Source organism: Anser brachyrhynchus, assembly GCF_964034855.1.
Source record: "Anser brachyrhynchus genome assembly, chromosome: 1".
Taxonomy (NCBI): domain Eukaryota; kingdom Metazoa; phylum Chordata; class Aves; order Anseriformes; family Anatidae; genus Anser; species Anser brachyrhynchus.
In genome coordinates this window covers 7,559,976-7,575,409 of record NC_137694.1, presented here as the reverse complement: position 1 = coordinate 7,575,409, position 15,434 = coordinate 7,559,976, and the positions used below count along the sequence as shown (strand labels likewise).

Sequence of the window (15,434 nt, the reverse complement as noted above, 5' to 3'; positions counted from 1 at the left end):
GTTTCAATTCACAGAAGTTTTATTCAGGCTTGGGTGCACAGTAGGTGAACAGGAGGAATGCTGAGGGTTCAGATATACACCATAGGGTCTGACTGCTTCCAGGCCCCTTGGCCAAGAGCTGAATGCCAAATATACCACTTTTTGGACCATTTTTCCCACTCCAGGGTCAGACAACGAAATTCAGACATTTATCTTTACTTCACTAAATGCCAGCGAGATCTCTCTGCTCTCAGGCCTGTGGAGGTGTCTCAGTGCAGTCAGCAGGGCCTGTAACGAGATTCAGCATCTACCTTGGTCATTCGAATTATGGCAATATAAGGGGCTTTCAAGGTGCCTATCTCACTCCCATGATTAGTTACAGAGCTCAGAGTAATTACATTCCCATCTCAAGCACTTCTAGCATGGGTTGGTTGAACCCAGGAGCGGATGCACATTGGTGCAAACCAGACGAGCAGCTCCCCTCTTCGGTAGGGGGAGAACCCGAGATAGGCCGGGTGCTGCTGACCGGGCTCTCAGTCAAATGCCGCTCTCCTCCCCAGATAAAAAAAGGATGGGAAAGCAAGCGTTCACATGCTCCTTTTGCCTCTGCAGTGCCTTTGATCTGAAAATGGCAGGAAGGGAGGCTGTAGAACAAGTCTGTGGTAACCTGAGCACCGCCGTGCGTCGTGGCCCAGGGGAGGAACGAAGTGTCGGGGCACAGCCCATGCTATCGCGGCACTGCTCTGCTGGCTACCACAGCTGAAACCTTCGTGTTAAAGCAAATACACACATCTCTGGCTCCCACAGGTGTAGAGGCATTGGTCTGAATGCGACAGGGGGTTGCAAAGAGGTTTGGATATGTGCAGGGAGGGTGGCGGTCCTGCTGCAGGTCACTCAAAGGACGGGTCGGTGGCTGTGTGGGCTGAAGCCGAGCATTGGCCCAGACAGTGGTAGAGCTCAAGTCCTACCTGGTGCCTGGAGACTGAGAGGAGGATGAAATAGGACGCATGACCCCATCCATTTGCTGTCACTCCAGCTCTTACATCTGCTGGAAGTGCCCAGCCCTGGTGCTTTCTGAGACAACCACATCAAAATTCACCCAGGCAGAGCCAGTTAGGTCCCCTGGCCCCACTGCTGGAGGTGGACGTGGACAGATCTCACTGTCACACACCACTGCAGCTGTGGCACACAGCATCCCTGTGGGGCTCGTAACCATCCTTGAGAAGTGCTGTGGAGGGACAAGGGTCCCCAGTGTGCAGGCTGAGCTGTGGATCTGCTCAGACAGCCCCGTCCTCTTCCTCGTTCCTGCCCGTCCTGCCAGGCTGGGCTCTGCTCTGACTCATGCACTATCAGCAATTCCCTGGTCCGTTCACATCAGAGTCTTTGAGTGCTGCTGAACCAAAAAGGCCCTGGCTTGCTTTTCTTGTCCCAGGCTGGATTACTCCACTGGCTTTCAGGAAAACCATCTTTTTTTTTTTCCCTTGTAAACAAAGATAACACAGGAAGCATCATGAGGCACTGTGGTTTAGCCTAGTTCAAAGCAGAATGAGCTTTAAAAGAGAACTGAGCGTTCATGCTATCACAGATGCACCATATACATTACTATATTGCATTTCAGGGTGCCCACGTGGCCTGAGAGCTCCGAAATGCCCAAATAGTGCTCTCTATTAGATTCCTTTGGGCACTTTGGAGTGTCAAATTACTCTGATGGTTTGGAAGCGAGGCTGTTTCACAGATGCACGGCTTGTGAACCTCACACCAGCGTCTGACACTCCATTGTACACCAGAAAAAACACAACCGCTGTGTTTTCCTGGACCCTGCAGTTCCTGCTGCCATTTATTCGCCCACTTTTTAAAGTCCTGTAAATACCAACAGCAAAGTATATTTGTATACACCCAGCAAGAAATTGATGAACCTGACAGAGGTTGCACAGTGGCTTTTTAGCTCAGGAAAACTAATTGCTGCCTTCAACACGATATGATCAGGTTCCTTCACATTTAATAAGGAGCTGAGTTTTGCTGAGAACAGTTAATTACTTTGAAATTAATATTAGTGATTCATCAGGGGGCACCTTCCCTCCCTGGTTTTACCCCATAAGGAATAATAAGAAAAATGTCCCCACACTGCAAGATCTACAGGGTTGAAAGGATGGGAAGGGAGAGATAGAGAGGAAAAGTAGGTGTGGGGCCAAACACCCTCATCCATTTCCCTGTCTAGGTGCACTTCTGATGGAACTTGCCAGGACAGGGGTCCTTTATTTCTCTGTGTTCACCCCAGGCTTTGCACCCCACGTTCATGGACACCACCATGAACAGATTCCCTTGCACCCTCCCCATTTGGATGTAGCCTCCAAAAGCCTGTGTGGAGCATGAAGGATGTGAGTAGGCAGAGGTGGTTTCTGCTCCCAAAAAACATGAAGCCACAGCAAAAGGAGAGGTTTATGGAGGGGTGAGGAGCCACGGAGGACCTGAGGAGAAGATGCACTTGGAAATTTTCCTTTTGGAAATTTGGGTTGAAGCACCGTGGGAAGGAGCCTTTCTCTCTGGTGGCCTTGCAGGAGCCTTGGAGGCTGACTCAAAGTGGAGGCAGAGTGTTGGATGATGAAAGCTGAATGAGGTGAAACCCCATAGTCATTCAGGGAATATGTAGCATCGTTAGAAGTTTAACCAGACCTACTGAATCCCAGACTGGTGCCTTCATCACATGGTGACTCTTCCTCAGAGTGTCACTTTGGGGCCTCAAAGAGCTGGTGTTAAAGGGCATTAGAAATTTCCACCTGTGATACACTCCAGTCAGCCTGGCAATCATTTTCTAGCACCTAGGTGGTGTAGCAAGGTTTTTGATAAGGTGGTGTAGCAAGGTTTTTTATTTCATTTTCAAAAAACAGTTGCTGTGTGGAAGGTTATCCCCTGGGTCAGGGAAGGGGAACCCAATTTCTGTCCGCATGAGGAAGCAGGGCATGCACTGGGAAGTGATGGTTCAGAGGGGTTTTGCTTCATGCTGCTCTGGTTCATCCCCAGGGACCGAATGCCCATGTGTTTGGAGTGCGTGGGGTGCAGGGCTGAATCCCATTCCCAAAAGACATTAATTCCCTGCATTACCCTGTGCTGGAAGCCAAAATGCAGCAAGCAGGGGCAATTAGGGATTCTCCACAAAGGCGTGCTCCGATCTGAATTAAAATGCTAATAGAAAGGCATTCACCGAGTATCTTTGGCCGAGCAACTTTGCAGGACTGTATTCCTTTTGTTTCCCCCTCTTTTCTTTCTTCCCCTCATTTCCTAGCTGACGATTGAAAGGAACTGCCTTTTGGTGTGGGTTTGGTCACTCGCCCACAGCCAACGTGCCCAGCAGAAAGCGCTCCAACCGCTGCCAACCCCGAGTCGGCACGGGGGATGAGGGATACACCCTTTTAAAAGTAAATCCCGGGGAATCCGCAGCCTTTCCACGAAGTTTCGGCGGTGATTTCCTAGCTAGCTAGTCGTGCGTCAGCCCCGCGCGCGGGGATGCTGCTGAATTAAGCCCAGCGTGAGAAGCCGGCGGGCACAATAGGCAGCGGCTGGTCCCATCCCTCCCGCTTGACCCGATCCCAGTGGCAGGGCTGGGATGGCTTGTCCTGAATGCATTACGTAAGGCTGGGCTCGTTTGTCAGCCGCGATGGTACAAACATAGCTGCAGGCAGATTATGCAGAGAGGGAGAGAGAGAGGAGCGCGAGGGAGAGCAGGAGGAAGGTCTCTCCAGGAACCACCACTCCACTCCGCACCACCGAGGGCTGCAAGTTGGCGGGCGGGCGGCCGAGCGGCCGTCAGGGGGTGGCCAACGGCCCCTGACATGCTCTTGTTCGTGTGGGATGCTTGAGGACGGCACCAGAGGCTAAGCTGGGGGAAGAGGATTGGCATGAGGATCGGACCAACATGGAAGGGCTTCTGTCTCCGATGAGAACGAAGGTAGGGGAAGATGTTAATGGCTTTTGAGGCTGTTTTTACCCGGGGAAGGGAAGGGGAGGTGCGGGGCTAGCTTTGTGAATAGGGGGCTTGCCGAGCTTTTGTCTCTGTTTCTCCTCTTCCTTTATTTATTTTTTTTTTCTTTTTCAAAACTCGTGAATGCAACTCGGCAGAGGAGCGACAGCAGTCGCCTCCGAGAGGGGAGTAACCCATCACTCTTCCTCGACAGAGCTGACCTTTGTAAAGGAGTTTGCCTTTTTGGAGTAGACAGCCATATTTTTGTTTGAATTTCCAGTCGGAGGCTCTCATTGTGTCTGTGTGTCTGTGTGTGCTCCCCGGGGAGCGGCTCGTGGAAAGCGTACCTGCGGCGCGGGGAGGGATGCTGCTGCTGGGCTACCTGGGCAGGGCATTTTTGGCGGCAAGGGGTGCACGGACATGCAAAGAGGGTGCTTTTATGCCCCACAGACCTGCGAGGGTGGGAGACCTCTTGGTGTGGACCCAGACAAAAAGCTGTAAAAGAGAAAGTGAGCATGCAGACCTCAGCGACTGCTGCGCTTGTCTGCTGGCTTCTCGTGCTTCAAACTCTCTTCAAAGGTTTGCCATTAATCCTCGTTATGAAAGAAACTTGGATTCCTGCAGGGAAAAGCCACAGGCAGAGAAATACGGTGGTGGTTTGGTTTGCAAAATGTCTTTCCGTACTGTTATTTCTGCATGGTCCTGGGGGATAGACTGAATCCTGGTTGTATTTTATTTGGTCACTGCCTCCATCCCATGTGGTATATAGCTTGCGTAAATCTCTCTGATTTTAGTCCGTCATAACATGCAGCCCCATTGTGTTATATCTCAGGACTGGGAGAAGTGGAATTCAATGGCAGTTATTATTGGCAAAAGGGCATCTTCATATGTCTCAAATGCAAGCAATTGTGAAGGTATAGCTGGACCAGAGTTGTTTCATATAAATGCAAGACAAGAAAAGATTCTGAGAAATCGTCTGGTCCAGCCCCTGTACAGAGGCAGATCGGCTGGTCTAGTCTCCTCTATTATATCTTTGCCATCTACTGTCTTAAATTAAAGGCTCTTCAATGATTGAAAGTATTTTCAATATTAAAAGCTAGGAAAGTGATTTAAATAATAATAATTTGCCAGCAAATTGCTGTACTGTAATTCTCCAGGGGAGTGTTTTTTCCCACTTTAATTCAGTTCCTTTTTGTCTTGCCTAATAAGTTGGGCATTAAAAAAAGGACCTACCAACTTCATACAGCTCTTCATTATACAAGAATAATGCTAATGGGCAGTTGATAAGATGACAGATTTATTAGGGGCTGTAGAACCAGACATTCATACCCCTTGTCACTGAGGAATATGTACATTACTACTAGTCTTTCTAAGGCATTTCTGAGTACTACTTTTTTATTAAATCACAGAATATAAAACAAACAAACAAAAAGCCCAGCAGATCTCCTTTCAGCATTAGAAAATGCAACTTCCAGCATTTTAGTTGATGTTTCCATTCTGCTTCTTTAACCAGGCTTGAAATGATTGCTGGAGGCAGTCTCTCCCGGCACTGGTGCGCTATCAGGTTAATGCGTGAATTAAGTCAGATGTGTGTACTATCAGCACCTGCAGCATGCACATGGATATAAAAATGACAGAGTAAGGGAAGTGGACCGGGACTGGATATTATGTTTGTTCTTCTGACTTGCTTCGTAGCTGCAGCTGGAATGTAAATCTTAATAATGCCATTCATAAAGTGTAATCTCAATTACCATTATCAGGTTATTTATTGAACCTACAGAGGAATCTGCTCAGGAATATAGCCTTAATTCTTTGGATCACAATCTGCTTTCAGGCCAAAGCAATGAAATTTTAAAGCATCAATTACCGTGGTGTAAAACTGGCGTGAGTCTCGTGAAGCTCCAGCCCCTGATGTTGATGTTACATTGGTGTTAATCTGGGGTAGCTCTGTGGCAGCTGCTGGAGATATTCAAACAGATTCTGCGTAATAAAGATCAGGATTGGGCCCTTGTGTCTTTACCTTTCAAAGAAATAACAATGAGAAGATCACTTGAATTGATCTGAAACTAATCTCATTTCTAAGATATTTCATAGTTGGCAGAGGCTCCCTGCTTACTTGCCAGAAAATCGGGTGTAAAATCTATAACTCTCCAAATACAACCTTAATACGTGATGCCTTCAAAAAAACTTGCCAACATCGAGGCTGCCGATGTGCCGAGACCCCTTCCTGTCACACTCGCTAATATTGCCTCCTTTTTTCCCCTCTACTCCCCCGTCTGTCTTCTCCCATCTGTTGTCACTTACTTCACACTTAGGCTGCAAGTGTTTGAGGTGGGTTGGAAGTTTTTTTGTCCTTTCATTTGTATGGTGACTTGAAGAATGGGGAGTTCCTGGTCACCTCCAGCAGCACTGCCTGGAGCAAGCCTGGAGCATCTGTGGGCTCCCAGACTTTATCCTGCATAAGAAAATCCCCATGTTATGGTAAAATGCAAATAAATGTTGAGCTTTATCTCTAGTGTCCCAGACAGCTGTGTTCAATCTGCTCAAATCTAGACAGAAAAATCAAAACACCCCCAAGTTTGCTTAGCTTCCACGAGCAGTTAGGGGTCAGGGCTGAATACTGTGGGCACAGCTCACGATGTCACCAAGGGGTGAGGACAACTGGCATCTGCCTGCCATAGCCAAAGATCTAAAAAGCCCAAAGTCCCTGAAGGTGGAGTTGGGAGAATCATGGTGGCAACCAAAAATATGATTGTCTTTGGTCCCTTTTTCTTGTAGAGGTTATAACCTCCCTTCCCTTCTGCAGAGGGTCAATACATGGTGCAGGAGGGCTGGAGCTGAGGCATCAGCCACAGTATGGCAGGGCAGAGACATGCCCTTGTTTCCCCAGCCAGCTCCACATCAGGGCTTGCTAACACGAGGCTGGGAATATGCAGCCAGGAACATACTTCATAGGGGCCTCATTTCCCACTCCACAAAGTGATAACCCATTTGGTTACTGGGCCATGCTGGATGATCACAGATTGGGGTGCTTAATAACTTAGAAACTCTTTAAAATATTTGTTGAGTTAAATTGGATCTCGAGCATTAAGTGCATTACACCATGTAATGGACTCCACTGCAGTAAGTCATGGGTGGTTAATACATTTCTACTTTTACATAACTGGGATGCACAAACGCAGGAATTTAAGGGAAAGTGGAGGAATATGTGGTAAAATGGGCTGGCATATCAAAACTGAAGCAGATAGGTGGAATGCATTGAACAGTAAACTTATGCTACATTTTTTGCATTGATGGTTAGATTTCACGTGATTAAAAGTAACAATGGGATGCAGCTATTTGGTGGTTTAGTTATGATACTGATAAATATTACCAAAATCAGTTGGTTTATGTAGCTTAATATGTCTGAGCCCCTTTTAAGAGCAAATGAGTGTACACAATAGCAATGTCCCCATGCCACCTTAAGAGATTGTGAAGTTGATTGAGTACCATGGAGTGAAAAGAATGAAGAAATGCATAAATATTGCACTCCTTTTGTTAGCCTCCATTTTAATTTGTTTTATAATCCTCAACACATGCACAATTTTCCTTAACCCTCAGTGCATTGCCTTCAGCAAATTACACTGGCATAAGAATTTCAGTAATTTCGGTTTCTCTGCCGCTGACACTTGCCAGTGCATGCTACTGAATTTGCAATGAGCACCTGGCTTGAACCACGCAGAGCTGGCTAGCTGCTCTATTTTCCTTTGAGACGGCTGTGTTTGGTGCTTTTTTTGTTTATCAAAGCTCTGCTTTTCTTTCAGACCCACTGAAAGAACTTTTTCAATGAACTTTTCGTCTGTTCACAAACACACTTAGAGGGTAAATGGAGATTAATTACCGCTGAATTTACTAGGCTTTGCACCCAAAGATAATGAATTTTGAGTTTTCCTCTGCACAGAGAATTCAGCTAGGGAACTGAGCAAATAATGTGTGTAATGTTTAGATAGTGCTCTTAATACATTAATGGTGCTGTTCTCTGTTATTGAATCTTATTAACTTTATCTGTTTATTATAGATTTTGGGGATTAGCAGACTCCCATGGTGTTACTATTTACTTGCTAAACTGTTTTGGCTCTATTTTCAAAGCAGTTTAGTTTTTGACCGTTAGATCTCTCAACAAGAGTGGTTAAGTTGTCCTTTGTGCCTGACTTGCAGTTCATAGTTCCTTGAAGCAGAGAAACTTTGGGAGCTACTACGAGAAACTTTGTGACCTACTACATCCACTGGGAGTCTTAAACAGCAGAGGGCTGGGACTTCTGGCCTTTGGGATTGTGAGAGGAGGAAATTGGAAGGGAAAATTGCCCCAGAGAAAGGCAAGCCTGGAGTTTGGATTACACCTACAGATGGAATTGCTGCAGTATTTCACTCCCTTGGATGATAGCTAAGATGAGCTTTACATAAGCAGCTGTTTTATCATATTGTGAGGCTGAATCTTGCAAAGCACTTGATCGCTCTTAGCTCACAAGTTGTCCTGTGGAAGTAAAAGTTAGGATCCTGCACTACATGGAGAGCTACACATCTAAAGGAACAAAATGGCACTCTTACACAAGTCAAGAGGCAAAATAAGTCCTTTGCATATGACATGAAACTATTCCTGGTGCTTTTAATAATGGGGAAAAATGGCAAAAGAGGGTGTATGTTCCCTCAAAAGTATGCACATTTCTCCTCTGGAGTCTCAGATACCACTGTTTCAATACCACTGCATGTTGAACTCCCATTTTGAACGTCCCATTGACATAGACACACACGGGTGCTAACGACACTTAGAGGCTGGGATTTTCAAAGTCACCTGGGAGATTCAATCCTCCAGCTCAGAGTAATTCCCAAAAGTGCAAGCTCCCATGAGCTGTCCACGTGAAGTCCATGGCATGCACTGCGAAGCACTGGTGCCACCTCGGCAGCCCTTCAGTAGGGCACACGCAGCCTGCCAAGGAGCGTAGCAGGGCTCCTCCTTCCCTGCCTGATTAGCAGTTTGACTTGCAGGTTAATGAGGCCATATGTAATTCTCTGAGCTTGTAGATGGTGAAAAAGGAAGGCAGTTCAAGAAATGATGAAGTCCTGTGTCTGTTACTGTTAATCATGATTTTATAAATACCTGGGAGAGGGATTGTAAGGGCATAACTCAGAGCAGAGTTTTGGGGTTGTAGGGGAAAACTCAGAGCAGAGTTTTGCTTCAGAAAACTCTTCCATAATGTCATGATTCTGCAGGAGCAGAGCCCTTTCTGTTCTTCTGTAACATTTCCTAAATCCATCCAGATTTAAGAACAATATATCACTGAACATAAAACCGAAAGGTTATTTTTCCTCTCCGGCTGTGCTTTGTATCAGCGCAGTGAGCCACCATGCCTGAACGGTCCCTGCCCTTGTGCATGGTTGCAGCAGGAGCGGGTTATTTACCAGACACGACACAAGCACCATTGCACCTAGGCAGGAGCTGGACACTGTGCTGCTGATGAGACTTGCATTGCAGTAGCACTGGGAGGTCACAGTCTGGTGCGGGGTCTCACATGCTTAGTGCTGCCCAAAAGTGATGAGAGGAACCCATAAGCTCCCTAGAGAGGCTTGGGAGGAAAGGGTGGTATTTTGCTTCTGTGTTTTTTAAGATTCTGATATCTTGCCCGTAATTCAATGATTAGGTGATGCTGTCCTTTCTCAGTACCCTCAGTGGCACAGCTGCATACAGTCTAGGCCCTTTGCACCTTTGGGTGCATGCTGGGTTGAGCTGGTTCAGCTCTTGCTAGTTTCCCCCATGCCGACCATCAAACAGCCCTTGAGATGGGCCAGGATGGACTCAACGCTGGGGCTGCTTTGCTGTTCATAAACAGTACGGTCACCTGGTTGAGGTCCCTCCTCTCCCACTGCCAGTCTAGCATCAGGACCCACTTTGCTGGGGGACACACATTGGCTTGGCACCCTGCCCTGTTGGAGCCTGGGATGGTCACAACATGTCTTAATGACCAAAACTCTCATATGCATGTATCCTATGTCACTGGGTTCTTTCAGGGAATAGAAACAGGAAGGTACCTTGCCCACCACCCACTGTCCAGGTACGATGTCCCAAATAAAGCCATCCTGCACCCTGGCATTAATTCTCCATGTCTTTCCGCAATGCAAAACCCAGGCTGTAGCAGAAGTGCCCAGGAACATCTCAGGTCCCCCAAAATCTTCCTGCAGCTGAGCTTGCCTGAAAGTGCCCAAAAACCTTCTCTTGGCTTCCATGGGACCTCACAGAAAATCAGAGGCACTGAGAGGATATGCAGAGACCACAATGATACCAAATTAAAATGAATAATAGTAATAACAATACTAACAACAACAACAACATCAATAATAATAATAATAATAATAATAATAATAATAATAATAATAAAGAAAATAACACCAGTATCATAATGATAATAAACTTTAAAATACAGAAGGACGAGGCATGGAGTGGAGGAGTAAAAGAACAGCAACAATGATGGCATTAAGAGCACAGATCTCACTAGGTCACTGCGTGGGTTACAAGCTTCAGATTTTTTTTAATAAGATGTACTGGTGAACACCCATCTTTCTAGTCATTTCATTAAGCAGTTTTCTTAATGGGCAGCTGTTGGCAAGGCAATTTGCCATGCTTTTCAAAAGCAAGATCCAGACAGTGCCGCCCTCTGCTAGCTGTGAATCACAGGTTACGCAGGCATCCACAGGGGAAGGTCGTAAAGTCACAACTGCTGCACAAATGGGAAAGCTGCAAGGATGACTATGAAACAAAAACGATGATCCTTCCAAAATACCAGCGCAGTGGTTGTCTGTGGAGGAAAATGACATTCCTGCACGGCTGCCTGATACACAAGATCAGTCCGAAGGCCATTATTGGCAGGGGCTGTTTAATGTCTGGGACTACCTGAAATGCAGTAAAGCACTTGCACAATGTGTGTTACACCTACAAGAAGTCTGGTCTCTGTTCACTGCATACCCGCATAGCTCGAAGCCCCTCAGCACACGCTTCAATAGTGATCTGCTCTTCCTCTCCATATTGTACTGGGTTTAGATGAATGTCGGAGTATGTGTACTGCTCTGCATGTGGGCTTTCTTCCTGAGAATGCATAATTAATGTATTTGAACTTTTCTTCATTGTTCCTACATCTGTGTTACCTACATTGCAATATAAACACCACCAAGCCTACAAGTGTTTGGGATCCAACCAGCAAGGCAAAAATTCCAGGCCCTGTAGGTTGTTCCAGTTCAGAGGAGACCCAAGGGCAGATAGAGTTGTCTTTTTGATGCCTTCTATAAACATATGATAATATCAATAAACTTACAAAGTCCCGTTTCCCTGAGCACAGCAAGAATCAAACAAATGAAAACAAATAAGAGGGCATTTTTCTGCTCAAGGTGCCTTCCTACATGCAACACCCATCCACACCCATGTTTTCCCCTTGATGCCTTGGTCCTTGGTTTGGGTGCACCGCATGGGAGCTGGTTTTCCCTCCCTAATACAGTCACAGGTTATCACAGCACATGGCAGGCAAGCTAACGGAGTCAAGCCCTTCTTTTGTTCTTTTTTTTTTTTTAATGGATTTTTTTTTGTCCCTTTTGAGAGGATATTGGCTTTTTTTTTTTAATTTTTTTTTCCCAGCCTCTCTCCACCTCCAGAACACCAAAACTCTCAAAAATGCAGCCGCCCCCAGGCACAGCTATTGACTTGGGTCACCTATCACAGGCTAAACACTGCTATTAAAGGATGGTTTAATAGTAAATAAAGAATAAATAGCAGTAATAAAAACCCAATGCTTCTCCTTTAACAAAAGCTTGGTCTTGGGTCTCCTGTGCAACAAAAAATGGGGGAAAACCGTGGCTCTTGTGGCATGTCACAGTGTCCCCTGGCCACAGTGCTGATGATGCAGCAGCCAAACCCATTCTAGTCATGCAGATATCATCGCTCTTCTGCTCACACAGGGCATGGTAGCACCAACACTTGCAAAGCTTGAATCTGCTGAAGCAACTTGAAAGGTAGAAGCAATCTCCTGGGTAGACAACACTCAAACCACTTGGGGCTTTGTAGACAGGAGGTCAAAAACAATATATCAAGTCAGTTATCAGCCCGTCCTGGCTTCCTTTCCTCCCCTCCCTCTGGCTTAGAGCTGCTGGAGCTCAGGTCCTTTGATGTAAACCTGTCAGACACTTTGGTCTCATGCCTGCGCTGCCCTGCCCTATTCTTCCACATACGCATTTGTGTGAGATTTTAATTATAAGTATGATCATAGTGGTAAGAAAACCCTTCCTTAATTACACGCTCAATTAACTCTGGTAGCTCAGGAGCTGAACGAAGAAGTTAGGTGAAATTGTTACTGCTTCAGCTTAGGTTGGATCTCTCCACAGACAGGTTTGGAATAATGCAATGGAAGTCATTTTTCCTTAGAAAAATGGATTTCATTTAGAGGAGATTAAATTATTTTGGATAGAAGGAATTAGAGTATTATCTGGTGCCACTGAAACACTTTTGCAGCAAGACTGATTACTTTGGACTAATCTTTTAGACAGGACTAATCTTTTCAGTAAATATTCCGTGATCTGGCCCAAGAAATATATTGTACTTATAAGGCAATATTCATCCTCATAAAGGATACGACAACCCCTCCCCTAATGTGTTGTCATCATTAGAGAGAGACCAGGTGAGAAGAGAGATTAGAAGTGTCTCCATATTGTGATGATACCACCCCATGGCACCAGTGCTGCCACATTCCCCCTCACCCCTTGTTGGCTGTTGGGTAGCACAAATATCTGGGTACCGATGGGACTGGGGTAGGGATGCTCAAAACCAGCCAAACTGAAGCCAGCTCTTCTGAGATTTAAGCCAGGATCTGCCTCTCTCTCTATTAGATTGGTGATATCTATCCTCCCCAGTGGCAGGGAGCCTGCTTTGGATCCCCAGGATCCCTGCTAACGCCCACAGCAGCATGGAAAATAAGGCAACAGGCTGGCGTAGGTGGAGTGGAGAAAAATCCAAGCTGGAACAAACAACCAAGGAGCCAGGATGCAGACTGAGGAACAGGGCTGGGATAAGTTGTTTGAGAAGTGGTGACCTGAACTAGATAGATGCAGCTGGGAGAGGATGAGTGAGGGACGGAGGGGCAGGGGCGTGTGGTGATGCACCCATGGTGTGGGAAACTTCTTCTGGTGGCAAAACGTGCGTGTGCTGCTATGTAACAAGTCAGGACACAAAGTGGGGAAATACCAGAGCAAGGGACATCCCTGCAGCCCTGTCCTGTTTAATTATGCAGTCCCACGCTGTTTTTCCACAGGTTCCTTCTCATCTCACACGTAAGATGGTCAGTGCTCAGATAATGAGCAGCTATTCGTTATTTTGTATTCTCCTTCTTTGTCACTGGGTAACCCTGGGTCTTATTTACTGAGCAATGCCCTGAAAACAGAATTAGTCATTTTCTCTCTCTCTCTCTCTCTCTCTTTTTTTTTTTTTTTGCCTGCGGCACTAATTGCAGCAGTATCAAAGTTCATCAAAACCTGCAATCAGATGCTGGGTTTATGTCTGTTTAACTGATGAAGAACTGAGCCATGAAAGAATTGTTAAAGGTTTCCTCCAGTTTTGGGCCATTTCTGACTTTTCCACATCCTTAGCTTTATACAAGACTTTCTGCATTCACTGTGCCCCTCGCCACTTGCCTCTGGCACAGCCCAGTTTTTTTTTTCAAGCCGTGTGCTGGGGGTGTCTCTCACAAACCCCAAAATAATTTGTAGATGTCAGGGATCATTAGTAGAAGTTTGGGATGTATAAATCGCCTATCACCAACTGACTTCACCCAAAGACTTTCATCTTCTTCAGTGCTCCTCAGCCTCTCTCTCTGCACACCTTGTGGCATCCACAAATGCCAAAGAGCCCTTTGGAAAGCAGACGTCTCCGCTGAATCATCCCTACCACAGCTACACCCTGCACAAGGAAGAAGGAAATCGTCGGGGCAGAGGTTAGGGTGAAGGGAGCATATGATCACGCAATTAAAACTTTCATCATGGAATATCCACTTACACCTGGCGTTTTCTAGCTTTTCACCCTGGTATTCACCCAAAGCAGTTTTCATGTGCGTAATACCAACGCGCACATGGCTGTTGTCATGTGGCTATTTTTAATTTAACCCCATGCTATCATTTCCCTTTAGGAACTCAAGATAAATTGACTGCTGCTAATCATTCCTCCTTGCACCTTTCCCGAATAACCCAGACTGACAAAAGAGACGATCGTGTGAGATGTCAACAGAGCTGAGCTGCCTGTATGAAAAGGCTAGGCAGCTTGTGAAAGCACAAAATGAAAATGTGGCAAAGCCATGCACCGAGGGTGGGGTGTGAATCTACGTTCTTCCCCTTGCATCTCTCCAAGGGCCATTTTGCCTGGAATAAATCTCTTTGCATATTACATATGAGGAGCTGAATCTGATTATTGCACTTGTTTGATAGGGTGGTGAAGAAAGCTTTATAAAATGGGTGTGACTTTCAGCATGTGTTGCAACTCATTTTGGAAATAAGCATCTGCATATGCGAGCAGTTACCCTGCCTTAAATCCCTCCTGCACATTTACTGATGGCATTTTCTTTCTCACTGAGGGTAGATTTTGTAATTAACAAGCACAATTTTGTTATGGAGGTAGATTGTCAGGTAGATTAAGCAGAAAATGTGATTTTTTTGGCATTTCTTTAACCTACAATAAGCTCTCTTCAGGTTCTAAATATAATTTTTGCTTAGACCACAGTTTTTTCATGGAGAAATATGCCTGGGTTTGAAGTTTTTTTGAATATCCTCTTAAATTGATGATAGCAGTGTTCTGGTGCTTTAGCCAATGCAAGGGGAAATGTCAGCCAAATGTTTCAAACCCTGTCTACGCATATCACACACCTCTTTCACAAAGTGAGCTGGTATTTCTCCCCAGTACAAAACAAAACAAACAACCGAAGCAAACCAAAACCAAAACCAAAACAAGGGAGATGTGGCAGAACAAGGGCATTAAAGAGATTACATTACATAGAATCAGATTCTCTGCTGGCATAACTCCCGAAACTTGGTGGAGATAAATTGTAATTTCTCATACGTGCAACCAAGTCCCAGGCTTGTTTGTGGGAATGACTCACATTAATATGGGAACATCACAGATGCACAGAAAGATGGTAAAGTTGTTTGGGAGGCCATCTAAGGCTGGAAAACAACAAATACCAAAGGGAAAAAAAAAAAGAAAAAAGAAAAAAAAAGAATATTTTTCAATCTTGACAGAAAAAGACGTGGTTTTTTTTTTTTTTCCTTTTGTTTGTTTGTTTGTTTCTGTGAACAGTAAGTACACCATTAAATCAGCTTTAGCCATTAATCTTCCCTTGGAGATATCACCCACCATAATAACAGGGAGATGAAATAAAGCTATGTTGCCTATTACATACGGTGTAGAAGAATTAGCGTCAGCGGAGAAAAGACCAAA

General features: G+C 45.5%; 1 protein-coding gene across 3 annotated transcripts in view; it reads left to right on the top strand.

Annotated features, from left to right (window-relative positions):
* Positions 1-15,434, top strand: part of FRMD4A (FERM domain containing 4A) — a 362,843-nt gene that overhangs the window by 84,147 nt on the left and 263,262 nt on the right. The window contains exon 1 of one of the 3 annotated variants that reach the window (XM_080605837.1): positions 3,449-3,925. The exons of the other annotated variants lie outside the window; for them this stretch is intronic. Coding sequence (XP_080461963.1) covers positions 3,893-3,925 — 33 coding nt within the window. The 5' untranslated portion in view covers positions 3,449-3,892. Of the gene's footprint in view, positions 1-3,448; positions 3,926-15,434 lie in introns of those variants that run through there. 3 annotated transcript variants of the gene reach the window in all.